The following is a 27,092-nucleotide window of genomic DNA, read 5'->3' as shown; positions in this document are numbered from 1 at the left end:
GAGGGGGAAGAGTGGGATTTGACTGGGTGGGATTACTAAAGGGTACGAGGAGTGGGGGGGAGTGGGATTAGACTGGGTGGGATATTAAAGGGTACGGGGGGTGAGGGGGATTAGGCTGGGTGGGATATTAGAGTGTGCTAGGAGTGAGGGGGAGAGTGGGATTAGACTCTGTGGGATATTAAAGGGTATGGGGAGTGAGGGAGAGAGTGGGATTTGACTGGGTGGGATTACTAAAGGGTACGAGGAGTGGGGGGGGGGGGGGTGTGGGATTAGACTGGGTGGGATATTAAAGGGCACGGGGAGTGAGGGGGAGAGTGGGATTAGAGTGGGTGGGATATTAAAGGGTACGGGGAGTGAGGGGGGAGAGTGGGATTAGACTGGGTGGGATATTAAAGTGTACGGGGAGTGAGGGGGAGAGTGGGATTAGACTGGGTGGGATATTAAAGGGTGCGGGGAGTGAGGGGGAGAGAGGGATTAGACTGGGTGGGATATTAAAGGGTGCGGGGAGTGAGGGGGAGAGTGGGATTAGACTGGGTGGGATATTAAAGGGTGCGGGGAGTGAGGGGGAGAGTGGGATTAGACTGGGTGGGATATTAAAGGGTACGGGGAGTGAGGGGGAGAGTGGGATTAGACTGGGTGGGATATTAAAGCGTACTGGGAGTGAGGGGGAGAGTGGGATTAGACGAGAGGCGCTGCCCTGCTGGTACAAGTGGCTGTTTCTGTGCTGTAACATTCTATGGAATTAGAGGTAAAAGCATTTCATCAGCACAGATTAAAAGCTCAATCCGCCAGTGGGATTCAAACCTACAACTTCCTGACTTAGTCATGAGACTGCCTTCCTTGAGCCAAGCTGATTGCGGTTAAAGGAAGAAAGTGGAGAATTCAGAGGAATGAGTTCAATACAGGTTGAAATCTCCAAGTATAAGAAACCAAGTAAAATAAGAGATTCAGTGAGAAAGGAGCCCAAGAGCTTTGCTTGGGAGGAGGGCAGACACACAAGGCTGGATTTTCATTGAGTCGTCGGGACTGCAACTTTCGGGGTTGTAGTCCCGTCTCTAGAGTTCTAGCCAACCCACGCGATTTTGACTTGATTGACCTTGTTGAGCCCGCCCAGCGGGCTCAGCAGGCCGATTAAGGGCCACCCGGCAACAGGTGACGTCACAGACTTTTGACAGAAGAAATATCAGCGTTTCACAGCTGTTTGAAGCCGTCAAACACTGACAATCTGTACTCCAGGTTAATTCCTTCCTCTCAGGGTGATTTAGCGATCTCCCCGGAACAGAAAGCTGAATGCTGGAACTTTTGACAGCTCGTGGCCATTCTGCTTTCTGTGCCGGTGAGATTAAGGAAGGAAGGCTGTAAAGGTTAGTAGAACTTCTTTAAACACTTTAAACACACCAAATACACTTACCTCTGCACTCATGCACCCATCACTCACCTGAACACCGGACATCTCGACCCCTCCAAGCCCTTCATCCCGACGGCCCGCCTCGCTAACTTGGCGTGGTTTGGAGCCGTCGGGAATCCCACATTTCACCAATGAAAATAGGGATTAGGCTAAAAACTGCCCGTTCACTACCTGTTAACAGGCAGTTAATTGGCACTAATCCCCTTCCCGCCTCGGGGAGGCGGGTCCCAGTGCGGGGCGGGGACCCGCCTCCTTTGAAACTGGCAGGGAGGCGGGTTGGGGGGCGGGATGGGTTCGTGCCCCCCGATTTCGTGATTTTAACCCCCCGCACGTCTCCAATCTCGACTCCATGGCCCAATGAAAATCCAGCCCTATGGATCTGAAAGGTGAGGTGGGAGGAGTTGGCCAGGTAGCTCAGCCTCCGTAAGAGAGGAGTCGCCAATGAAACAGATCCCTGTGGGTCTCAATGTCAAGCTGCTCCTTCGGGTCCTAGGAGGAGACACCTTTGTTGGCAGCAGTAGACATTTTGCAGGGCAGTCTAGAAAGGTACAGTTGGAGACCAATAAGTGATCTGGAATGCGCTGTTTGAAAGGGCGGTGGGAGCAGATTCAATACTAACTTTCAAAAGGGAATTGGATAAATACTTGAAAAGGAATCATTTGCAGGGCTCTGGGGAAAGGGGGAGTGGGACTAATTGGATAACTCTTTCAAAGAGCCGGCACAGGCACGATGGGCCGAAGGGCCTCTTTCTGTGCTGCACAATTCTATGATTCTATGAACTGGGGCATTGGAGGAGAGAACTGTGGAGATGTTGAATCTGAGGAACGTGGTAGAAACGTGAATGTGAGACAGTTGAGAGACTGCTGGGAAGCAGCCTGTGGCGTACCATAATGAGCGTGGCAATAGATCAGAGCATAGGGGCGTCATGTACTGATCCAGGGAGACAAAAGCCTGGGACTGCGCCAGGGTAAGAGCTTGGCAGGAAAGTCGTGTCAGATTGGGAGGGAGAGCTGAGCAGCCGAGGAGGGCAGAGTGAGGTGAAGACCAAAAGATGAAGGCAAAATACTGCGGATGCTAGAAATCTGAAATGTAAACAGAAAATGTTGGAAATACTCAGCGGGTCGGGCAGCATCTGTGGAGAGAGAAACAGAGTCAATGTTTCAGCTCGATGATCTTCTGTTTCCCTCTCCACAGATGCTGCCTGACCTGCTGAGTATTTTAAAGAAAGAGATGAAGTTTGGAAGTAAAGTGAAGTGATGATGGAGAGGGGGGCTGGGGCCACAGGCTGCAGTCACAATATGCACTGCACAACAAGTATCAACTTCAGACAAAGACATCAACACCACACAACAGTATCCTGGTTTCTGCTTACCTTGGGCTTGCTGGGCTGCTGCGGGTAAAGGAGAAGAGGAACATTGGCAATGAAAGGGGAGACCAGTTTGGACATTTCCACTTCTGGTATCTCATTGGAGAGAATATCTTTTTCAGTAAGAGTCTCTTGGAACGACTGGCACAAGTGCAGAGCACGGCACACCACCTCAGGGTTTTCCTGTCAAAGAAGTACACAGAAAGTGAGATGGGCAAAATTGCACCATTTTTTAACTCAGGCAGTCCAGCAATGAAGCGCTAACCCCCAATGTTCTTCCCTTTTCTGCCCTCTCTCAAGGTTCTGGGATAGTTCCATGGGTGGCCACTATTTATGAACAAGCCGAGACACAGTGTTGGCAGAATCGATCGTGCAAAGTACCACAGTGAGCCGGATCCTCCTCCCATTACGTAGCATTTACAGCAGTTACATGCCATTCGGCCCAAATGCTCTATACCGGTAATAACAACAGAAAACGCTGGAAAAACTCAACAGGCCAGGCAGCATCCGTGGAGAAAGAAACAGAGTTAATGTTTCAGGTCTGGGACCCTTCGTCAGAACTGGAAAAAACTGAATATGTAACAGATAATAAGCAGGTGCAGAGACGGGGGGTGGGAGGAATTGAAGGAACATACTGTGCTTTTGTAAGAGGCAGGAAAGATAAAATGTTGCAAATGGGAATGGCAAAATCATACAGCATGAAAAATGGGGGCAGGGGTTATAGTTTGAAATTGTTGAACTCAATGTTGAGGCCAGAAGGCTTTAAAGTGCCTAATCGAAAGATGAGGTGCTGTTCCTCGAGCTTACGTTGAGCTACATTGGAACAATGTAATAGGCCAAGGACAGAGAGATCAGAGTGGGAGTGAAGCGGTGAATTAAAGTGACAGGCGACCGGAAGCTCAGGGTCACCCTTACAGACTGAACGGAGGTGTTCCGCAAAGCGGTCGCCCAATCTGCGTTTGGTCTCCCCAATGTAGAGGAGGCCGCATCGTGAGCAGTGAATACAGTATACTAGATTGCAAGAAGTACAAGTAAATCGCTGTTTCACCTGGAAGGGGTGTTTGGGGCCCTGGACAGTGGGAAGGGAGGAGGTAAAAGGGTATGTGTTGCATCTCCTGCGCTTGCACGGGAAGGTGCCAAGCGAAGGGGAAGGGCTGTTAGGGGTGACTGAGGAGTGGACCTGGGTGTCGTGGAGCGAGCGGTCCCTTCGGAATGCTGAAAGGGGAGGTGAGGGGAAGATGCGTTTGGTGGTGGGATCACGTTGGAGTTGGCGGAAATTGCAGAGGATGATCCGATACATTTCAGGTGCTGTCTCCTGCTCTCGCCCTGAACTTGATAAGGTCATTCACTTTACTTCCAATTTCCACCCTTCCCTCACCTTCACATGGTCCATCTTCGACTCTTCTCTTCCTTGACTTCTCCATCTCCATTTCTGGCGATCGGCTTTCGACAAACATCCACTACAAGCCCACTGACTCCCACAGCTACCTGGACTACACTTCCTCCCATCTCGCTTCCTGCAAGGACTCAATTCCATTCTCCCAGTTTCTCCGTCGCGTCTGTTCTGACGATGCCACCTTCCATACCAGTGCTTCCCACATGTCTTTTTCCTCAACCGAGGATTCCCCTCTACCGTGGTTGTCACGGCCCTTGACTGTGTCCGTTCCATTTCCCGCACTTCTGCTCTCACCCCTTCTCCTCCCTCCCAGAACTATGATAGGGTTCCCCTTGTCCTCACCTTTCACCCCACCAGCCTTCAACGGATCATCCTCCGCCACCTCCAACGTGATCCCACCACCAAACGCATCTTCCCCTCACCTCCTTTCAGCATTCCGAAGGGACCGCTCCCTCCACAACACCCTGGTCCACTCCTCAATCACCCCTAACAGCCCTTCCCCTGGCACCTTCCCGTGCAAGCGCAGGAGATGCAACACATGCCCTTTTACCTCCTCCCTTCCCACTGTCCAGGGCCCCAAACACCCCTTCCAGGTGAAAGAGATTTACTTGTACTTCTGGCAATTTAGTATACTGTATTCGCTGCTCACGATGCGGTCTCCTCTACATTGGGGAGACCAAACGCAGATTGGTCAGTCCGTAAGGGTGACCCTGAGCTTCCAGTCGCCTGTCACTTTAACCCCCCCCCCCCGCCCCCCCATCTCTGCACCTGCTTAATATCTGTTCCATCTCCAGCTTTTCCCAGTTCTGATGAAGGGTCCCAGACCTGAAACGTTAACTCTGTTTCTCTCTCCACGGATGCTGCCTGGCCTGCCGAGTTTTTCCAGCGTTGTCTGTTGTTATTTCAGACTTCCAGCATCTGCAGTATTTTGCTATTATATGCTCTATACCGGTGTTTATGCTTCACACGAGCCTCCTCCCACCCTACTTCATGTAACCCTATAAACACATCCTTCTATTCCTTTCTCGTGTTTATCCAGCTTCCCATTAAAAGCATCTACACTATACGCCTCAACCTCTCCACGTGGCAGCGAATTCCACATTCTAGCACTCTCTGGGTAAAGAAGGTTCTCCTGCCTTCAACTGGGCAGGTGGGGGGGGGGGGGGGTGGGCACGGTGCGGAGGAAAAGAGGAGGGAAGAAAAAGGTTATTTCTTGTTTCAACCATGTACCGCTTCACTGGAGCAACGATATAAGATGTAAGGCCAAGAAAAGCCCAGTTTACCAGCTCTCCCTTGAGAATGTCCAAGATAATTGGCAAGTATTCATCTACTAATCCGTTGCATTGTGCTGTCAAGGTCGGGTCTGGAAGCAGGTGACAGGCTTTGGCCAAGTAACTTCGCATCTCCCCCTGGAAGATGAAATAAGCACATCAAAGCAAACCCTCAACAAACTTTCATAGAATTCAAGAAGTAATTTTCTATAACAATCCTGAGTAAATTCAAAAACATTTCATATTTGGTGATGCTGAGATAGGCAAGTATGGTTAAACAGCACTGGGAGGCTCCGACACCGGACAGTGTTCCTACTTGTACCTGCACTCAGTGCCACCATGCAGCCTCATCCTACATGGCCATTTGGTTTGACTCTTTTACCCAAAGGCTAAACTGGCAAACCCACTAAAGCAGACAAATCTGAATGGGTTCAGGAGACAAACAGATGTGCTTCTGGAGAAGGGAATGGTGATAGCATGACCAGATCGATATGTTCCTGTTAGCTCACTAATACACAAGAACACAAATGTTTGTAAGAAAAGGCCATTTCACCTGGATGATGGGGGCACAGCCTTTCCCTACTCATATTAGCTAACAGAAGTTACCACTTGCACCAGGATATCATTGGCCGACTACCATCAGAGTTCCTGAGACTGTCCTCCACACCTCTTAGGGAAGGGACCTGAACCATGTTGTGTTTGGGACTGTCCGCGGCCACTCTCTCATTGCCGTGTTCTGTACTGCGGCTGGGTCACTGTTCGCAGGTTGTGGACACCGTTGGTTAATTCAAGGATTAGCTCATCCGCCTTTTGATGGCATTTCCTCCATCGAGGTTCTCGCTCCCCTCCTCCAGGGACTCACCCGGCCGAAGGCATTGGCTCTTCCTGGCTGTGGTCAGGTTCTTAAATACTGCCTGGCACTCCAGGGTGACCAATCACAGGTAGCAGCGTTTACTGTCACTACGGTAACAGGTTTAACACCTGACCTGACATACTTACATATCATAACATTAAAAGATTCAGGAGTGAAAATCTTCCTTATAAAACAGCCCCAAATCCTGTCAGCTGTTGCAGAAAGTCAGACAAGAGCCTCCAGCTGAAAGGTCTACAGTGCACGGAGTGTCAGAGTGAAGCTGCAAGCTCAATCCTGCTACGCCAGCGTGACTGCGGAGTGAGATACCCCAGCGCTGAGAGTGTATTGCACAACATCATTGGATAGAGATTAGAGATTACTATAAGCAACAAAGGTGGCATTCAGCTCCTGACCATATGATCTCCACATTTAGCGCTGTCCAGATGTGACAGATCGTTCCTTTGTAACACAGTGAATGCTTAATACAATGTTCTGACCACTGTAGTGTGCTCTATTTGACTTGGAGCATTAGCAACATTTACATAATACACAGGATCTGTAGGAATAATCAGGCAGATTCCAGGAAATATTGGCACTATAACAGAGTCAACCTAGAACGCACCCACCGAGCTCGCAATCTGGTTTTACTCCCCTCCTCACCCAGTATTCGAACTCTCCGCCTCCCAAAAAGGAATGTGGTAAATGCGCTCTGGGAAATAGGAACTAGGGTGGATTCAAACGCTGAATGGAGTTTCAAATCCTTATTTAGCAACTTGACTGCAAGTCTATTGCGATATTAAAGCTATTTCCAGGGAACACTGTGCAGCTGTTTCTGCGACTGTCTGTGTGGAGTTTGCACATTCTCCCCGTGTTTGCGTGGGTTTTCTCCGGGTGCTCCGGTTTCCTCCCACAGTCCAAAGATGTGCGGGTTAGGTTGATTGGCTATGATAAATTGACCCTTAGTGTAAGGGGGATTAAATACGTGGGGTTACAAGGATAGGGTGGGATATGTGTTGGTGTAGGGGTTACGGGGATCGGGTGGGATATGTGTCGGTGCAGGCTCGATGGGCCGAAATGGCCTCTATCTGCACTGTGGGGTTTCTGTGATTCTGTGAAGTCCGTCCCATTTAGAAGTAGAGACCAGTGGCAACATCAGAATAATGCGGGGGCTCGACACCCCGGCTCCGTGCTGGGGCTCGACACCCCGGCTCCGTGCTGGGGCTCGGGATTTGGATCAGGGTAGCACCATTTGCCCTTGCTGCCAGTAGCACGTTGGGCCCAGAGGGACCTGGTGGCTCTTGGGTCTGTGGGCATGTACCTCACCTCATTTAAAATACAGCTGTCTCTAAAAGGGCTACTGCACACAGAACAAGCCCACACTCTCAGTACCTCTGTGGCATTGTCCTTCAGAAGGTTTCCCAACACAGATATAGCATCTTTGCACAGGTCACAAGGGGCACTTTTCTGAAATAAAACAAGAACATAGTAAGTACCAATATAGTAGAGAAAAGATCTTTACATCATAGAATCATAGAATAGTAGAATACTGAAGGAGGCCATTCGGCCCATCGAGTTTGCACTGGTCTTTCGAAGAGCAATCCAATTAGTCCCACTCCCTCGCTCTTTCCCCATATCCCTGCAAGTATTTATCCAATTCCCTTTTGAAGGCTACTATTGAATCTGTTTCCACCGCCCTATCAGGCAGTGCGTCCCAAATCCTATTCATTCATTGGGTAAAAATGTTTTTCCTCATGTCTCCTCTGGTTCTTTTGTCCTCTGGTTATCAACCCTTCAGCCATTGGAAAGTTTCTCTTTATTTCCTCTATCGAAATCCTTCATGATTTTAAACACCTCTATCAAATCTCCTCTTAGCCTTCTCTGCTCGAAGGAGAACAGCCCCAGCTTCTCCAGTCTATCCATGTAACTGTAATCCCTCATCCCTGGAACCATTCTAGTAAATCTCCTCTGCACCCTCTCCAAAGCCTCCACATCCTTCCTAAAGTGCGGTGCCTAGAACTGGACACAATACTCCAGCTGGGGCCGAACCAGTGTTTTATAACGGTTTAACATACTTCCTGGCCTTTGTACTCTCTGCCTCTATTTATAAAGCCCAGGATCCCGTGTGCTTTATTAACTGCTTTGTTAACCTGTCCTGGAACCTTCAGAGATTTGTGCACAAGAACCCCCAGGTCTCTGTTCTTGCTCCCTCTTTAACATTGTACCGTTTAGTGTGTATTATCTCTCCTCATTCTTCCCACCAAAATGTATCACCTCACACTTCGCTGTGTTGAATTTCATCTGCCGTGTGTCCGCCCATTCCACCAGCCTGTGTGTCTTCTTGAAGTCTATTAGTATCTTCCTCACTGTTAACTACATTTCCAAGTTCCGTGTCGTCTGTAAATTTCAAAATTGTGCCCTGAACCCCCAAGTCCAAGCCATTAGTGTACATTCAAATGAGCAGTGGTCCTAGCACTGAACCCTGGGGAACGCCACTGTATACCTCCCTCCACATTCTACCCGACGGAAACTTGAGCTCATCCAAAACTCGGCTGTCCTAACTCGCACCAAGTCATTGGGAAATGCTGGAGTCATAGAGTCATACAGTACAGAAAGAGGCCCTTCGGCCCATCGCGTCCGCGTCGGCCATCAAGCCCTGTCTAATCTAATCCCATTTTCCAGCACTTGGTCCGTAGCCTTGTATGCTATGGCATTTCAAGTGCTCATCCAAATGCTTCTTGAATGATGTGAGGGTTCCTGCCTCTACCACCCTTTCAGGCAGTGAGTTCCAGATTTCAACCACCCTCTGGGTGAAAAAGTTTTTCCTCAAATCCCCATTAAACCTCCTGCCCCTTACCTTGAATCTATGCCCCCTTGTTATTGACCCCTCTACTAAGGGAAAAAGTTCCTTTCTATCTACCCTATCTATGCCCCTCATAATTTTGTACACCTCAATCAGGTCCCCCCTCAGCCTTCTCTGCTCCAAGGAAAACAACCCCAGCCTGTCCAGTCTCTCTTCATAGCTGAAGTGCTCCAGCCCAGGTAACATCCTGGTGAATCTCCTCTGCACCCTCTCCAATGCAATCACATCCTTTCTATAGTGTGGCAACCAGAACTGCACACAGTGTTCCAGCTGTGGCCTAACCAGCGTTTTGTACAGCTCCATCATAATCTCCTTGCTCTTATATTCTATGCCTCGGCTAATGAAGGCAAGTATCCCATATGCCTTTTTAACCACCTTATCCACCTGTTCTGCTGCCTTCAGGGATCTATGTACATGCACACCAAGGTCCCTCTGATCCTCTGTCTTTCCTAGGGTCTTACCATTCATTGTGTATTCCCTTGCCTTGTTAGTCCCTCCAAAATGCATCACCTCACACTTTTCAGGGTTAAATTCCATTAGCCACTGTTCCGCCCATCTGACCAACCCATCTATATCATCCTGCAAACTGAGGCTACCCGCCTCGCCATTTACCACCCCACCAATTTTCATGTCATCTGCAAACTTATTGATCATACCTTTTACATTCACATCCAAATCATTAATGTAGACCACAAACAGCAAGGGACCCAGCACCGATCCCTGCGGTACCCCACTGGACACAGGCTTCCAGTCACAAAAACAACCTTCGACCATCACCCTCTGCCTTCAGCCACTAAGCCAGTTTTGGATCCAATGTGCCAAGGCACCCTGGATCCCATGGGCTCTTACCTTCTTGACCAGTCTCCTATGCGGGACTTTATCGAAAGCCTTACTGAAATCCATGTACACCACATCCACTGCACTACCCTCATCCACACACCTAGTCACCCCCTCAAAAAATTCAATCAAATTAGTCAGACATGATCTTCCCTTGACAAAGCCATGCTGACTATCCCTGATTAATCCTTGCCTCTCCAAGTGGAGACTAATTCTGTCCCTCAGAACTTTTTCCAATAATTTCCCTACCACTGATGTTAGGCTCACTGGCCTGTAATTCCCTGGTTTATCCCTACTACCCTTCTTGAATAATGGTACGTTAGCTGTTCTCCAGTCCTCTGGCACATTCCCTGTGGCCAGAGAGGTTTTGAAAATTTGTGTCAGAGCCCCTGCAATCTCCTCTTTTGCCTCACACAACAGCCTGGGATACATCTCGTCCGGGCCTGGGGATTTATCCACTTTTAAGCCTGCTAAAACCGCTAGTACCTCCTCCCTCTCGATGCTAATATGTTCAAACATATCACAGTCCCCCTGCCCAATTTCTATGTCTACATCGTCCTTCTCCATAGTGAACACAGATGCAAAAAATTCATTTAAAACCCCACCTACATCTTCTGGCTCCACACACAGATTGCCACTTTGGTCCCTAATGGGCCCTACTCTTTCCCTAGTTATCCTCTTGCCCTTAATATACTTATAAAACACCTTAGGATTTTCCTTTATTTTGCCCGCCAGTGTTATTTCATGGCCCCTCCTCGCTCTCCTAATTTCTTTTTTAAGTATCCCCCTGCACTTTTTATACTCCTCTAGGGCTTCCTCTGTCTTTAGTCCTTTGTATTTGCCAAAAGCCCCCCTTTTTTTCCCTAATCCATTCTCGTATATCCCTTGACATCCAAGGTTCCCTGGGCTTGTTGGTCCCACCCGACATTTACGGGAGTCCTTCATTAAGGAAGCAGTTGCAGGGCATTTGGAAAATCATAATGCAGTCAATCATGGTTTTATGAAAGGGAAACCATGTTTGACAAATTTGTTGAGTTCTTTGAGGATGTAACAAGCAGGGTGGACAAGGGTGAGCCAGTGGATGTAGTGTATTTGGATTTCCAGAAGGCATTCGATATGTTGCCACATAAAAGGTTACTGCATAAGAGCTCACAGAGTTGGGGTAATATATTAGCATGGACAGAGATTGGCTAACTAACAGAAAGCAGAGAATCGGGATAAATGGGCCATTTTCTGGTTGGCAAACGGTAACTAGTGGGGTGCCACAAGGATCGGTGCTGGGGCCCCAACTATTTACAATCTACATTAATGACTTGGATGAAGGGATCGAGTGTAATGTAGCCAGGTTTGCGGATGATACAAAGATGGGTGGGAAAGCAAGTTGTGCAGAGGTCTCAAAGGATCTGCAAAGGGATATAGACAGGCTAAGTGAGTGGGAAAACATTTGGCAAATGGAGTATAATGTGGGAAAGTGCGAGGTTATACACTTTGGCAGGAAAAATAAAAAAGCAAATTATTTAAATGGAGAGAGATTACAAAATGCTACAGTTCAGAGGGACCTGGGGGCCCTTGTGCATAAAACACAAAAAGTTAGCATGCAGGTACAGCAAGTAATCAAAAAGGCAAATGGAATGTTGGCCTTTATTTCCAGGGGGTTGGAGTATAAAAGCAGGGAAGTCCTGCTACAACTGTACAGGGTATTGGTGAGACCGCACCTGGAGTACTGCGTACAATTTTGGTCTCCTTATTTAAGGATATACTTGCATTGGAGGCAGTTCAGAGACGATTCACTCGGTTGATTCCAGAGATGAGGGGTTTGACTTATGAGGAAAGGTTGAGCAGGCTGGGCCGATACTCATTGGAATTTAGAAGAATGAGAGGTGATCTTATTGAAACATATGATACTGAGGGGGCTCGACAAGGTAGATGCAGAGAGGATGTTTCCCCTCATGGGGAAATCTAGAACGCGGGGGCATAGTTTTAGAATAAAGGGGTCGCCCTTTTAGAAAAGCGATGAGGAGGAATTTCTTCTCTCAGAGGGTCGTAAATCTGTGGAATTCTCTGCCCCAGAGAGCCGTGGAGGCTGGGTCATTAAATATATTTAAGGTGGAGATCGACAGATTTTTGCAAGATAAGGGAGTGAAGGATTATGGGGAGTGGGCAGGGAAGTGGCTTTGAGCCCAAGATCAGCCATGATCTTATTGAATGGCGGAGCAGGCTCGAGGGGCCAAGTGGCCTATTCCTGCTCCTATTTCTTATGTTGTTATCACAAGTCACTGTGTAAAAAAAATTCTCATTTCCTAATGGATTTTTTTTGCCGATTATCTTAAATCTGTGTCCCCTGGTTACCGACCCTCCTGCCACTGGAAACAGTTCCTCCTTTTTTACTCTATTAAAACCCTTCATGATTTTAAACACCTCTATCAAATCTCCCCTTAATCTTCTCTGCTCTAAGGAGAACTCCAGCTTCTTCAGTCTCTCCACACATAACTGAAGTTGCTCAGCACGGTGGCATAGTGGTTAGCACTGTTGCCTCACAGCGCCAGGGACCCGGGTTCGAATCCGGCCTCGGGTGACTGTGTGGAGTTTGCACATTCTCCCCGTGTTTGCGTGGGTTTCCTCCGGGTGCTCCGGTTTCCTCCCACAGTCCAAAGATGTGCAGGTTAGGTTGATTGGCTATGATAAAAATTGACCCTTAGTGTTAGGGGGATTAAATACACGGGGATAGGGTGGGATATGTGTTGGTGTAGGGGTTCCGGGGATTGGGAGGGATATGTGTTGGTGCAGGCTCGATGGGCCGAAATGGCCTCTATCTGTACTGTGAGGTTTCTGTGATTTCTGTGATTCTGTGAACTCTGCTACCATTCCAGTAAATCTCCTCTGCACCCTCTCCAATGCCTTGACATCCATCCTGAAGTGCGGTGCCCAGAATTGGACACAAATCTCTCAGCTGGGGCCTAACCAGTGATTGATGAAGGTTTCGCCTAACGTCCTTGTCTTTGTATCCTGTGCCTCTGTTTACGAAGCCGAGGATCCCACAGGTGCCCTTTTTTTTTTATAAAACAGCCTGACCAACTTGTCCTGCCACCTTCAGAGACTTGTGAATGTGAACCCCGGGTCTCTCTGCTCCTGCACCCCCTTTAACATTGTACCATTTAGTTCATATCGCCTCTCCTCATTTTTCCTACCAAAGTGCATCACATCACACTGTCTGCATTAAATTTCATCTGCCATGTGTCTGCCCATTTCACCAGTCTATGTCCTCAAGTCTGCTTTTTAAAAAATGTGCGTATGTCCTGCTCAGTGTCGGCACAGTGTCAGGTAATGGGTGTGAATTTCCTGTAGGTGAGGGGTCAGCGTCAGGTAATGGATGTGAATTTCCTGTAGGTGAGGGGTCAGTGTCAGGTAATGGGTGTGAATTTCCTGTAGGGGAGGGGTCAGTGTCAGGCAATGGGTGTGAATGTCCTGTAGGTGAGGGGTCAGTGTCAGGTAATGGGTGTGAATTTCCTGTAGGTGAGGGGTCAGTGTCAGGTAATGGATGTGAATTTCCTGTAGGTGAGGGGTCAGTGTCAGGCAATGGGTGCGAATTTCCTGTAGGTGAGGGGTCAGTGTCAGGCAATAGGTGTGAATTTCCTGTAGGTGAGGGGTCAGTGTCAGGTAATGGGTGTGAATTTCCTGTAGGGGAGGGGTCAGTGTCAGGCAATGGGTGTGAATTTCCTGTAGGTGAGGGGTCAGTGTCAGGCAATGGGTGTGAATGTCCTGTAGGTGAGGGGTCAGTGTCAGGCAATAGGTGTGAATTTCCTGTAGGTGAGGGGTCAGTATCAGGTAATGGGTGTGAATTTCCTGTAGGTGAGGGGTCAGTGTCAGGTTATGGGTGTGAATTTCCTGTAGGTGAGGGGTCAGTGTCAGGTAATGGGTGTGAATTTCCTGTAGGTGAGGGGTCAGTGTCAGGTAATGGGTGTGAATTTCCTGTAGGTGAGGGGTCAGTGTCAGGTAATGGGTGTGAATTTCCTGTAGGTGAGGGGTCAGTGTCAGGTAATGGGTGTGAATTTCCTGTAGGTGAGGGGTCAGTGTCAGGTTATGGGTGTGAATTTCCTGTAGGCGAGGGGTCAGTGTCGGGTAATGGGTGTGAATTTCCTGTAGGTGAGGGGTCAGTGTCAGGTAATGGGTGTGAATTTCCTGTAGGCGAGGGGTCAGTGTCAGGTTATGGGTGTGAATTTCCTGTAGGTGAGGGGTCAGTGTCAGGTTATGGGTGTGAATTTCCTGTAGGCGAGGGGTCAGTGTCAGGTTATGGGTGTGAATTTCCTGTAGGTGAGGGGTCAGTGTCAGGTTATGGGTGTGAATTTCCTGTAGGCGAGGGGTCAGTGTCGGGTTATGGGTGTGAATTTCCTGTAGGTGAGGGGTCAGTGTCAGGTTATGGGTGTGAATTTCCTGTAGGCGAGGGGTCAGTGTCGGGTTATGGGTGTGAATTTCCTGTAGGTGAGGGGTCAGTGTCAGGTTATGGGTGTGAATTTCCTGTAGGCGAGGGGTCAGTGTCAGGTTATGGGTGTGAATTTCCTGTAGGCGAGGGGTCAGTGTCAGGTAATGGGTGTGAATTTCCTGTAGGTGAGGGGTCAGTGTCAGGTTATGGGTGTGAATTTCCTGTAGGCGAGGGGTCAGTGTCAGGTAATGGGAGTGAATGTCCTGCTCAGTGAGGGGTCAGTGTCGGGTAATGGGTGTGAATGTCCTGCTCAGTGAGGGGTCAGTGTCAGGTAATGGGTGTGAATTTCCTGATGTAGTGTCAGGAAGAAGCCCGCAGACCAAGTGCAGCTGGTTAGATGCAGCATTTAGCTCGCTCGACTGTCACTGTGATCAGAGGGACCTGGGAGCGCATGGCCACAGATCCTTGAAGGTAGCAGGACAGGTAGATGAGGTGGTTAAGAAGGCGTATGGAATACTTGCCTTTATTATCCGAGGCACAGAATATAAAAGCAGGGAGATTATGCTTGAACTGTATAAAACACTAGGCCGCAGCTAGAGTACTGCGTGCAATTCTGGTCACATTACAGGAAGGACGTGATTGCACTAGAGGGGATGCAGAGGAGATTTACGTGGATGTTGCCTGGGGTGGGGAATTTTAGCTATGAGGAAAGATTGGATAGACATAAACATAGAATATAGGAGCAGGAGTAGGCCATTCGGCCCCTCGAGCCTGCTCCGCCATTCAATGAGATCATGGCTGATCATCCAAATTCAGTACCCTGTCCCTGCTTTCTCCCCATATCCCCTGATCCCTTTAGCCTTAAGAAATATATCCAACTCCTTCTTGAATATATTTAATGAATTGGCTTCAACTGCCTTGTGTGGTAGAGAATTCCACAGGTTCACCACTCTCTGGGTGAAGAAATTCCTCCTCATTTCTGTCCTAAATGGCTTACCCCTTATCCTTAGACTGTGACCCCTGGTTCTGGACTCCCCCCTCATCGGGAACATTCTTCCTGCATCTAGTCTGTCTAGTCCTGTTAGAATTTTATAAGTTTCAATGAGATCCCCTCTCATTATTCTAAACTCCAGCAAGTACAAGCCCAATCGATCCAATCTCTCCTCATACGTCATTCCTGCCATCCCAGGTATCAGCCTGGTGAATCTTCGCTAAACTCCTTCCATGGCAAGAACATCCTTCCTCAGATAAGACGACCAAAACTGCACACAATACTCAAGGTGTGGTCTCACCAAGGCCCCGTACAACTGCAGCAAGACAACCTTGTTCCTGTACTCAAACCCTCTCGCTACGAAGGCCAACATACCATTTGCCTTAACTGCCATCTGCACGCTTACCTTCAGCGACTGGTGCACAAGGACACCCAGGTCTCGTTGCACTTCCCCTTTTCCCAATCTATTGCCATTCAGATAATACTCTGCCTTCCTGTTTTTGCTACCAAAGTGGATAACCTCGCATTTATCCACGTTATATTGCATCTGCCATGCTTCTGCCCAAATCATGCTGGAGTTTCTCGACATCCTCCCCACAGCACACACGCCCACCCAGCTTTGTGTCGTCTGCAAATTTGGAGATATTACATCTAGTTCCCTTGTCCAGATCATTAATATATAGTGAATAGCTGGGGTCCAAGGGCCGATCCCTGCGGTACCCCACTAGTCACTGCCTGCCACTCGGAAAAAGACCCGTTTATTCCAACTCTTTGCTTTCTGTCTGCCAACCAGTTCTCTATCCAAGTAAGTACCTTGCCCCTGCTCAGTGTCAGGCAATGGGTGGGAATTTCCTGCTCAGTGTCAGGCAATGGGTGGGAATTTCCTGCTCAGTGTCAGGCAATGGGTGGGAATTTCCTGCTCCGTGTCAGGCAATGGGTGGGAATTTCCTGCTCAGTGTCAGGAAGAAGCCCGCAGACCAGGTGCAGCTGGTTAGATGCAGCATTCAGCTCACTCGACTGTCGGTGTGTCTCAACTCCAGCCTCAGAGCAGCACTCCTAATAGTGCAAGATTGTTCTTTCTCCTCGCACCAGTCTACCTCCAGCCCATGCCCACTAAGAACTGGATTGAACATGCACAAATTCATTTCACACACAAACCAAAGGAAACTTTCATCCCATCAATCTAGACAGGATCTGAACCCAGAGGTGAAAGGTCAATGTGCAACATGCAACAATCATTTCCCCCTGTTTAAAAACCCTTAATGGCCATATAATGCTTTCTAATGAGGTAGCGGGTCCCCATCAATACCCCGACTGATCGGTTCTTTAATACTACCTCACTAATCCACATAGAAACATAGAAGATAGGAGGAGTAGGCCATTCGGCCCCTTGAGCCCTCTCCGCCATTTAATATCATGGCTGATCATCCAAATTCAGTACCCTGTCCCTGCTTTCTCCCCATATCCCTTTCGCCTCAAGAAATATATTCAAGAAAAGGAGTTGAATATATTTAATGAATTGGCCTCAACTGCCCTCTGTGGTAGAGAATTCCACAGGTTCCCACGCTCTGGGTGAAGAAATTCCTCCTCATCTCTGTCCTAAATGGCTTACCCCTTATCCTTAGACTGTGACCCCTGGTCCTTGGCTCCCCCGCCATCGGGAACATCCTTCCTGCATCTATTCTGTCTGGTCCTGTTAGAATTTTATAAGTTTCAATGAGATCCCCTCTCATTCTTCTAAACTCTAGCGAATATAAGCCTAATCGACCCAATCTCTCCTCATACGTCATTCCTGCCATCCCAGGTATCAGCCTGGTGAATCTTCGCTGCACTCCCTCCATGGCAAGAACATCCTTCCTCAGATAAGGCGACCAAAACTGCACACAATACTCAAGGTGTGGTCTCACCAAGGCCCTGTACAACTGCAGCAAGACATCCTTGCTCCTGCACTCGAACCCTCTCGCTACGAAGGCCAACATACCATTTGCCTTCTTAACCGCCTGCTGCACCTGCATGCTTACCTTCAGCGACTGGTGCACAAGGACACCCAGGTCTCGTTGCACTTCCCCTTTTCCCAATCTATTGCCATTCAGATAATAATCTGTCTTCCTGTTTTTGCCACCGAAGTGGATAACCTCGCATTTATCCACATTATACTGCATTTGATAACCAACAAATTGCAATTGAAGAATTCCTGCACAGGCCACCACAAGCTGAGGAAAGCATGGATCCTACCAGACACAGCATTCTACCTTAAGCTATGCTGGCACATTCAGACAAGTAATTACAAGTCCGATTTAGAAGATAAACATTAAATTGTGATACGCCCCCAGCCATTCAGCTGTGACACAAAGACCCATACAATAATACAATGTTGTCATCAAGTCTATTATGCATTTTAGTTCCAGTAAGCTACAGGAAAAAGCTGCCCAGCCAGAATCTTCCAAAATTCCCTCGACTCTGTGAAAGTCCCTGCGGATTGGAAAACCGCAAATGTAATGCCTTTATTCAAAAGGAGGGAGCCAGAAAGCAGGAAACAATAGGCCAGTTAGCCTAACATCTGTCATTGGCAAAATGCTCGAATCCATGATGGAGCAAGTAGTAGCAGGGCATTTAGAAAATCATCATAAAACCATGTTGACTCTGTTTGATTGTATGAAAAGGAAATTGTGTTTGAGGTGGTAACGAGCAGGGTGGATAAAGGGGAACCAGTAGATGTGGTGTATTTAGATTTCCAAAAGGCATTCGATAAGTTGCCACATAAAAGGTTACTGCATAAGGTAAGAGCTCATGGTGTTGGGGGTAATATATTAGATTGGATAGAGGATTGGCTAACTAACAGAAAACAGAGTCGGGATAAATGGGTAATTTTCAGGATGGCAATCTGTAACTAGTGGGGTGCCACAGGGATCAGTGCTGGGGCCTCAACTATTTTCAATCTATATTAATGACTTGGATGAAGGGACCGAGTGTGCTGTTGCCAAATTTGCAGACGATACAAAGATAGGTGGGAAAGCAAGTTGTGAGGAGGACAGAGAGTCGGCAAAGGGATATCGAGAGGTTCAGTGAGTGGGCAAGAATTTGGCAGATGGAGTATAATGTGGGAAAATGTGAAGTTATCCACTTTGGTAGGAAGAATAGACAAGAAAAATATTTAAATGGAGAAAGACTACAGAATGCTGTGCTAGAGGGATTTGGGTGTCCTCGTACATGAAACACAAAAAGTTAACATGCAGGTGCAGCAAGTAATTAAGAAGGCAAATGGAATGTTGGCCTTTATTTCAAGGGGGATGGAGTATAAAAGTAGGGAAGTCCTGCTACAACTGTATAGGGTGCTGGTGAGACCACACCTGGAGTACTGCGTACAGTTTTGGTCTCCATATTTAAGGAGGGATATACTTGCATTGAAGGCTCACTAGGTTGATTCCTGGGATGAAGGGGTTGACGCATGAGGAAAGGTTGAGCAAGTTGGGCCTATACTCATTGGAGTTTAGAAGAATGAGAGGTGATCTTATTGAAACATAAGATTCTGAGGGGGTTGGACAGGGTGATTGCTGAGAGGAGGTTTCTCCTCGTGGGGGAATCTAGAACGAGAGGACATAGTTTCAGAACAAGGGGGCACCCATTTAAGACGGAGATGAGGAGGAATTTCTTCTCTGAGGGTCGTGAATCTTTGGAATTCTTTACCCCAGAGAGCTGGGGAAGCGGAGTCATTGAATATATTCAAGACTGAAGTTCCTCATCCCTGGAACCATTCTAGTAAATCTTTTCTGCACCCTTTCCAAGGCTTTCATATCCTTCCTGAAGTACCGTGCCCAGAATGGACACCATACTCCAGTTGAGGCCAGACCAGTGTTTTATAAAGGTTCATCATAACTTCCCTTTGAGCAACAGGGTTATGGGGAGCGGCGGGAAAGTGGAGTTGAGGCCAAAATCAGATCAGCCATGATCTCATTAAATGGCGGAGCAGGCTCGAGGGGCCGAATGGTCGACTCCTGCTCCTATTTCTTATATTCTTATGTACTGTTTAATGTTGTGCAATACTATTAATTCAGGACCTCAATTTACTCCAGCTTTCGATCGTTACATGGAATTGCAACAGAGCCGACACACTTTCTGCTATTGCGTCTCTCCTGACCCTACCATTAATAACTCTAGTCAAAGCCGAATTTCACCAGAACGAGGAGAGGCAATATAAACTAAAGGGTACAATCCTAAAGGGGATGCATGAAGAGAGAGACATGGGGGTATGTGTGCACAAATCGTTGAAGGTGGCAGGGCAGGTTGAGAAAGCGGTTAAAAAAGCATACGGGATCTGAGGCTTCGTAAATAGAGGTATAGAGTACAAAAGCAAGGAAGTTATGATGAACCTTTATAAAACACTGGTCTGACCTCAACTGGAATATTGTGTCCATTCTGGGCAGGGTACTTTAGGAAGGATATGAAAGCCTTAGAGAGGGTGCAGAAAAGATTTACTAAAATGATTCCAGGAATGAGGGACTTCAGTTACGTGGATAGACTGGAGAAGCTGGGGTTGTTCTCCTTAGAGCAGAGAAAATTGAGAGGAGATTTGATAGAGGTGTTCAAAATCATGAGGGGTCTGGACAGAGTAGATAGAGAGAAGCTGTTCCCATTGGCGGAAGGGTCGAGAACCAGAGGACACAGACTTAAAGTGACTGGCAGAAGAACCAAAGGCGACATGAGGAAAAACTTTTTTACGCAGCGAGTGGTGAGGATCTGGAATGCACTGCCCGAGAGGGTGGTGGAGGCAGATTCAATCGTGGCTTTCAAAAGGGAATTGGATAAGTACCTGAAGGAAAAATATTTGCAGGGCTACGGGGAACGGGCGGGGAGTGGGACTAGCTGAAGTGCTCTTGCAGAGAGCTGGCACGGGCTGGACGGGTCGAATGGCCTACTACTGTGCTGTAACCATTCTATGAGAACCCGTTAACTATTACTCAGCAATTCTGCTAATCTCACAGAGAGACTGCTCCAACAGGCTCGTGATTGACAGGGATATGGGGCAATTGCAAACAATGTTCCCACTGACTTACCACAGTTGGTTGTCTCCAGACAGTCTGCTGACAGTGCTTTACAGCCCCACAGCCTGATGCGGTCTTCACATCCTGACACCAAAAGGTGGGCCCTTCAGCACATCGCTCGTGCCCCGAGAGGGGACTGGCTACAGCTGCAGGGAAAAAACAAGCAGTTTATAAATCGCTTCAGAAGCAACATTCAATCATTAACTGAAGGAGCATGGATAGCGATCAGGGGCGAGAATCCTGACTGACTATTGCGCTCTCCCAAACACAGAGGTGCGGAGGTTAAGTATAGCACCCTGGGAGTTTCCAGTATCTGCAGTTATTCTTCATAATCATAGTTTCCCATTCCTGGTGAATCTAACAGTAGCTCACTTAGAAACGGGAGGGTTTCCAACCCTTGGCACTTTCCCCATTTGTAACCAAGGTCTCTCGACACGGGTAAGTTGGGTCTCTCGACCGGGCGAGTGTGTGGACTCCATGTTGGACAAACAATAACTGCATTTACACAGGGCCTTTAACAGAAACATGTCCCATGGTGCTTCACAGGGGCGTAATCAGGCAAAAATCATCACTGAGAAAGGAGGAGATATCAGGAGGGGTGACCAAAGGTGGATTTAAAGGACAGTTTTAAAGGATGAGGTGGAGAGGCAGAAGGCGGTTCTAGACGTGAAAGTCATAGAGTCAGAGTAATACAGCACGGATAGAGGCCCTTCGGCCCATCGTGTCCGCGCCGGCCATCAAGCCCTGTCTAATCTAATCCCATATTCCAGCATTTGGCCTGTAGCCTTGTATGCTATGGCATTTCAAGTGCTCATCCAAATGCTTCTTAAATGTTGTGAGGGTTTCTGCCTCCACAACCCTTTCAGGCAGTGAGTTCCAGACTCCAACCACCCTCTGGGTGAAAAAGTTCTTTCTCAAATCCCCTCTAAACCTCCCGCCCTTTACCTTGAATCTATGCCCCCTAGTTATTGACCCCTCTACTAAGGGAAAAAGCTCCTCAGCATCCGTCCTATCTATGCCCCTCATAATTTTGTACATCTCAATCATGTCCCCCCTCAGCCTCCTCTGCTCCAAGGAAAACAAACCCAATCTGCCCAGTCTCTCTTCATAGCTGAAGCGCTCCAGCCCTGGTAACATCCTGGTGAACCTCCTCTGCACCCTCTCTAACGCGATCACATCCTTCCTGTAGTGTGGCGACCAGAACTGCACACAGTATTCCAGCTGTGGCCTAACCAGTGTTTTATACAGCTCCATCATAACCTCCTTGCTCTTATATTCAATGCCTCGGCTAATGAAGGCAAGTATCCCATATGCCTTTTTTACCACCTTATCCACCTGTTCCGCCGCCTTCAGGGATCTGTGTACTTGCACACCCAGATCCCTCTGACCCTCCGTCTTGCCTAGGGTCTTTCCATTCATTGTGTATTCCCTTGCCTTGTTAGTCCCCCCAAAGTGCATCACCTCGCACTTTTCCGGGTTAAATTCCATTTGCCACTGTTCCGCCCATCTGACCAACCCATCTATATCGTCCTGCAGACTGAGGCTACCCTCCTCGCTATTTACCACCCTACCAATTTTTGTATCATCCGCGAACTTACTGATCATACCTTTTACATTCATATCCAAGTCATTAATGTAGACCACAAACAGCAAGGGACCCAGCACCGATCCCTGTGGTACCCCACTGGCCACAGGCTTCCAGTCACAAAAACAACCTTCGACCATCACCCTCTGCCTTCTGCCACTAAGCCAGTTTTGTATCCAATGTGCCAAGGCACCCTGGATTCCATGGGCTCTTACCTTCTTGACCAGTCTCCTGTGCGGGACTTTATCGAAGGCCTTACTGAAATCCATGTATACCACATCCACTGCGTTACCCTCATCCACACACCTAGTCACCCCCTCAAAAAATTCAATCAAATTAGTCAGACATGATCTTCCCTTGACAAAGCCATGTTGACTATCCCTGATTAATCCTTGCCTCTCCAAGTGGAGACAAATTTTGTCCCTCAGAATTTTTTCCAATAATTTTCCTACCACTGATGTTAGGCTCACTGGCCTGTAGTTCCCCGGTTTTTCCCTACTACCCTTCTTGAATAATGGTACTACATTAGCGGTTCTCCAGTCCTCTGGCACATCCCCTGTGGCCAGAGAGGTCCTGAATATGTGTGTTAGAGCCCCCGCAATCTCTTCCTTTGCCTCACACAGCAGCCTGGGATACATTTCATCCGGGCCTGGGGATTTATCCATTTTTAGGCCAGCTAAAACCGCCAATACCTCCTCCATCTCGATGTTAATATGTTCGAGCATATCACAGTCCCCCCGCCCTATTTCTATGTCTACATCGTCCTTCTCCATAGTGAAAACAGATGCAAAAAATTCATTTAGAACCCCTCCTACATCTTCCGGCTCTACACACAGATTGCCACTTTTGTCCCTAATGGGCCCTATTTTCTCCCTAGTTATCCTCTTACCCTTAATATACTTATAAAACATCTTAGGATTTTCCTTTATTTTGCTCGCCAGTGTTATTTCATGGCCCCTCCTTGATCTCCTAATTTCTTTTTTAAGTATCCCCCTGCACTTTTTGTACTCCTCTAGGGCTTCCTCCGTCTTTAGCCTTTTGTATCTACCAAAAGCCCTCCTTTTTTTCCTAATCCACTCTCGTATATCCCCTGACATCCAAGGTTCCCTGTGGTTTTTGGAACCACTCTTGACCTTTACGGGAACATGTTACCATTGTATGATCTCAATCTCCCTTCTGAAAGCCTCCCATTGCTCCGATGCGGATTTTCCTACAAGTAGCTGATCCCAGTCCATTTTGGCCAGATCCTGCCTTATCCTGTTAAAATTGGCCTTCCCCCAATTTAGAACCTTTATTTCCAGCCCATCCCTGTCCTTTTCCATGACCACCTTAAATCTTACCATATTATGGTCACTATCACCAAAGTGCTCACCTACTAGCACTTTTTCCACTTGGCCGGCCACATTCCCTAGAATTAGGTCCAGTACCGCCCCCTCTCTTGTAGGACTTTCTACATGCTGGCTCAAAAAGCTCTCCTGGATGCACTTTAAGAATTCTACACCCTCTGAGCCTTTCACACTCTGACTATCCCAGTTAATATTGGGGAAGTTGAAATCCCCCATTATTATTACCCTATTATTTGCACATTTCTCTGAGATTTGCCTACATATCTGTTCCTCTATCTCCCCCTGACTGTTTGGAGGCCTATAGTACACTAGCAAAGTGCTTGCCCCCTTTTTGTTTTTAAGCTCCACCCATATGGCCTCATTAGAGGACCCTGCTAATATATCATCCCTCCATGGTCACCAATGCGGAAGGATGCAAAATAGGGAGCAACGAGGCCGTGAAAGGATTTAAGAAAGACAGACTTGCATTCATATAGCGCCTTTCACGACCACTGGACGTCTCAAAGCGCTTTACAGCCAATGAAGTACTTTTGAAGCGTAGTCACTGTTGTACCACGAAGGTAAGAGTTTTAAACTTGAGCCGGGAGCTAATGTAGGTCAGCGAGCACAGGGGTGATGGGTGAACCGGACTTGGTGCGGGATAGGGTTCGGGCAGCAGAGCTTTGGACGTGTTGAAGTTTACACAGGGCGGGAGGCCGGCCAGGACAGCAATTGAATCGTCAGGTCTGGAGGTGGGCGAGGGTTTTAGCAGCAGATGGGCCATGTTACAGGTGCGGGAGCAGGCAGACTGTGTGAAGGAGAGGATATGGGGTCGGAAGCTCAGCTCACGGCTGAACACAGGAACTGGTCATTTAGATTAAATCCACAGGTTGCTGTCTGATTTAAATAAGTTCGGGGACCAGAATGAGACGGGGCTAAGAGTCAAATCATGAGGACAAGTTCGATAAACTTGGTTTGTATTCCGTTTACTTCAGAAAGTTGAGGGGAATTTAATTGAGGTGTTTAAAATTATAAAGATATTTATTATGGTAGAGAGAGAAACTGTTTCCTCTGTGCGGGAATCCAGAACAAAGGGGCACAATCTTAAATTTAGAGCCAGGCCACTTAAGAATGAAATCGGGAAGTATATTTTCAAACAAGGGGTAGTGGAAATCTGGCACTCTTTCTCCAAAAGGCAGTGGGTGCTGGGACAACTGACATTTTCAAAACTGAGATCAATAGATTTTTGTTGGGTAAGGGTATCCAGGGATATGAAGCCAAGACAGGTAACTGGAACTGAGGTACAGATCAGCCACAGTCTAACTGGATGGTGCAACAGGCGCAAGGGGCTGAATGGCCTCCTCCCGTTCCTGTGGAACATGCGCAAGGGGCTGAATGGCCTCCTCCTGTTCCTGTGGAACAGGCGCAAGGGGCTGAATGGCCTCCTCCTGTTCCTGTGGAACAGGCGCAAGGGGCTGAATGGCCTCCTCCTGTTCCTGTGTAGCAGGCTCGAGGGGCGGAATGGCCTCCTCCTGTTCCCGTCTAACAGGCTCGAGGGGCGGAATGGCCTCCTGTTCCTGTGTAACAGGCTCGAGGGGCTGAATGGCCTCCTCCTGTTCCTGTGTAATAGGCTCAATGGGCTGAATGGCCTCCTCCTGTTCCTGTGTAACAGGCTCGAGGGGCTGAATGGCCTCCTGTTCCTGTGGAACAGGCTCGAGGGGCTGAATGGCCTCCTCCCGTTCCTGTGTAACAGGCTCGAGGGGCTGAATGGCCTCCTCCCGTTCCTGTGGAACAGGCTCGAGGGGCTGAATGGCCTCCTCCTGTTCCTGTGTAACAGGCTCAATGGGCTGAATGGCCTCCTCCTGTTCCTGTGTAACAGGCTCAATGGGCTGAATGGCCTCCTCCTGTTCCTGTGGAACAGGCTCGAGGGGCCGAATGGCCTCCTCCTGTTCGTGTAACAGGCTCGAGGGGCTGAATGGCCTCCTCCTGTTCCTGTGTAACAGGCTCAATGGGCTGAATGGCCTTCTCCTGTTCCTGTGTAACAGGCTCGAGGGGCTGAATGGCCCTCCTCCTGTTCCCGTGTAACAGGCTCGAGGGGCTGAATGGCCTCCTCCTGTTCCTGTGTAACAGGCTCGAGGGGCTGAATGGCCTCCTCCTGTTCCTGTGTAACAGGCTCGAGGGGCTGAATGGCCTCCTCCTGTTCCTGTGTAACAGGCTCGAGGGGCTGAATGGCCTCCTCCTGTTCCTGTGTAACAGGCTCGAGGGGCTGAATGGCCTCCTCCTGTTCCTGTGTAACAGGCTCGAGGGGCTGAATGGCCTCCTCCTGTTCCTGTGTAACAGGCTCGAGGGGCTGAATGGCCTCCTCCCGTTCCTGTGCAACAGGCGCAAGGGGCTGAATGGCCTTCTCCTGTTCCTGTGTAACAGACTCAATGGGCTGACTGGCCTCCTCCTGTTGCTGTGTAGCAGGCTTGAGGGGCTGAATGGCCTCCTCCTGTTGCTGTGTAGCAGGCACGAGGGGCTGACTGGCCTCCTCCTGTTGCTGTGTAACAGGCTCGAGGGGCTGAATGGCCTATGTCATTCAGTGTAGGTAAGTGCAGTGCGATGTTTTTGGGCTTGCGAAACTCTAGGCACGTTCATACCGTGCAGGCATCCCTGGGAAAGTCTACGGACTCAGTGACCCGAGGATCATAGCTGGCAAATCATTAAAGATCCACAAGCAATGTGGCAAAGCTGGTGGGAAGGCAATTAGGGTTTAAGGCTGCATTTCTAGGACAGAGCAATATAAAACTAAAGATACTATACTTGAGCTGTGGGGTGGGGGAGAGGACAGTGAGGGTGTGTGCGGAGAGGAAAGTGAGCGAGACAGACAGCGAGTCCCAATAGTTTCTGTGTCCAAAGTCATGAAAATAAGTGAAACACAACTAACTGTGTGGGCCTCGTCTTTTAATTAAAATCTGTTCTCATTAATTTCTTGGTTGGAATGACACAGGTCAGGGGAAGAGGAGACGGGCAGCTCCTAGACCGCACTGAATACAGCCTGCCATGTCTCTATGGTTGGAGATTTTACTAAACTCTTTTTTGTGAATTTTGTGCTCAGTAAGAGGAAGCAGAGCACGTTCTCGTTCTGACACACGGTCCTATCAGCCCATGTAAAGCTCTACGAGAGGGATTATTTTCTTGGATGGTCACCAGCAAAGTTCTCGAGCCTCTCAGAAGGGACAAAGGACAATTGTGAGAATGCGGAACTGAAAGCTGGACCTAGCCAGTGCTTTGGAATCAACAACACTCTGCAGTTCAGTCACATGCTGCTGACTGGATAGTCACATGACTAAACAGCAGAGCTCATCACTGGATGCGATTACTCAGCAAGCTTCACATTTAATCTACTTGCAAGTGCTTGCAACGCTCTCCACTCCCTCTGTACCGCCTGAAATCAAGATCAACTAAATTGGAGAGAGAAGCTATCAGTTTCAGTTCCCAGCCTCCTCATCCAAGTGTGGCTTGGAGTCCTGTGTCAGCCTCAGCACAGCTTCAAGCCCCACATCCCATAGATCACCAGAAACCATCAACATCCCCAACCGTGCCAACTTCTGCACTGAAACCCTGATCAATGCTTTCGGTACCATCAAACTTGATTTCACCAACCCTCTCCTTGCAGCCTCCCATCCTCAATAAACTCAAATTTGTTCAAAACTGAGCTGCTTCTATCCTATTCTGCTCACCAATCACTTCATCCTC

At 48.3% G+C, this 27,092-nt stretch overlaps 1 protein-coding gene across 1 annotated transcript in view; it reads right to left on the bottom strand.

Annotated features, from left to right (window-relative positions):
- Positions 1–27,092, bottom strand: part of psap (prosaposin) — a 66,361-nt gene that overhangs the window by 28,201 nt on the left and 11,068 nt on the right. The window contains exons 2-5 of the mRNA XM_085970131.1: positions 20,457–20,590; positions 7,684–7,758; positions 5,454–5,579; positions 2,781–2,957 (exon numbers count right to left, since the gene is read on the bottom strand). Of these exons, the coding sequence (XP_085826257.1) occupies positions 2,781–2,957; positions 5,454–5,579; positions 7,684–7,758; positions 20,457–20,590 (512 nt within the window). The remainder of the gene's footprint in view (positions 1–2,780; positions 2,958–5,453; positions 5,580–7,683; positions 7,759–20,456; positions 20,591–27,092) is intronic.

This window comes from Somniosus microcephalus, chromosome 29 (genome assembly GCF_052327205.1).
Source record: "Somniosus microcephalus isolate GS21.2 chromosome 29, FLI_Smic_1.0, whole genome shotgun sequence".
Classification (NCBI taxonomy): domain Eukaryota; kingdom Metazoa; phylum Chordata; class Chondrichthyes; order Squaliformes; family Somniosidae; genus Somniosus; species Somniosus microcephalus.
This window is presented reverse-complemented; position numbering and strand designations above follow the sequence as displayed.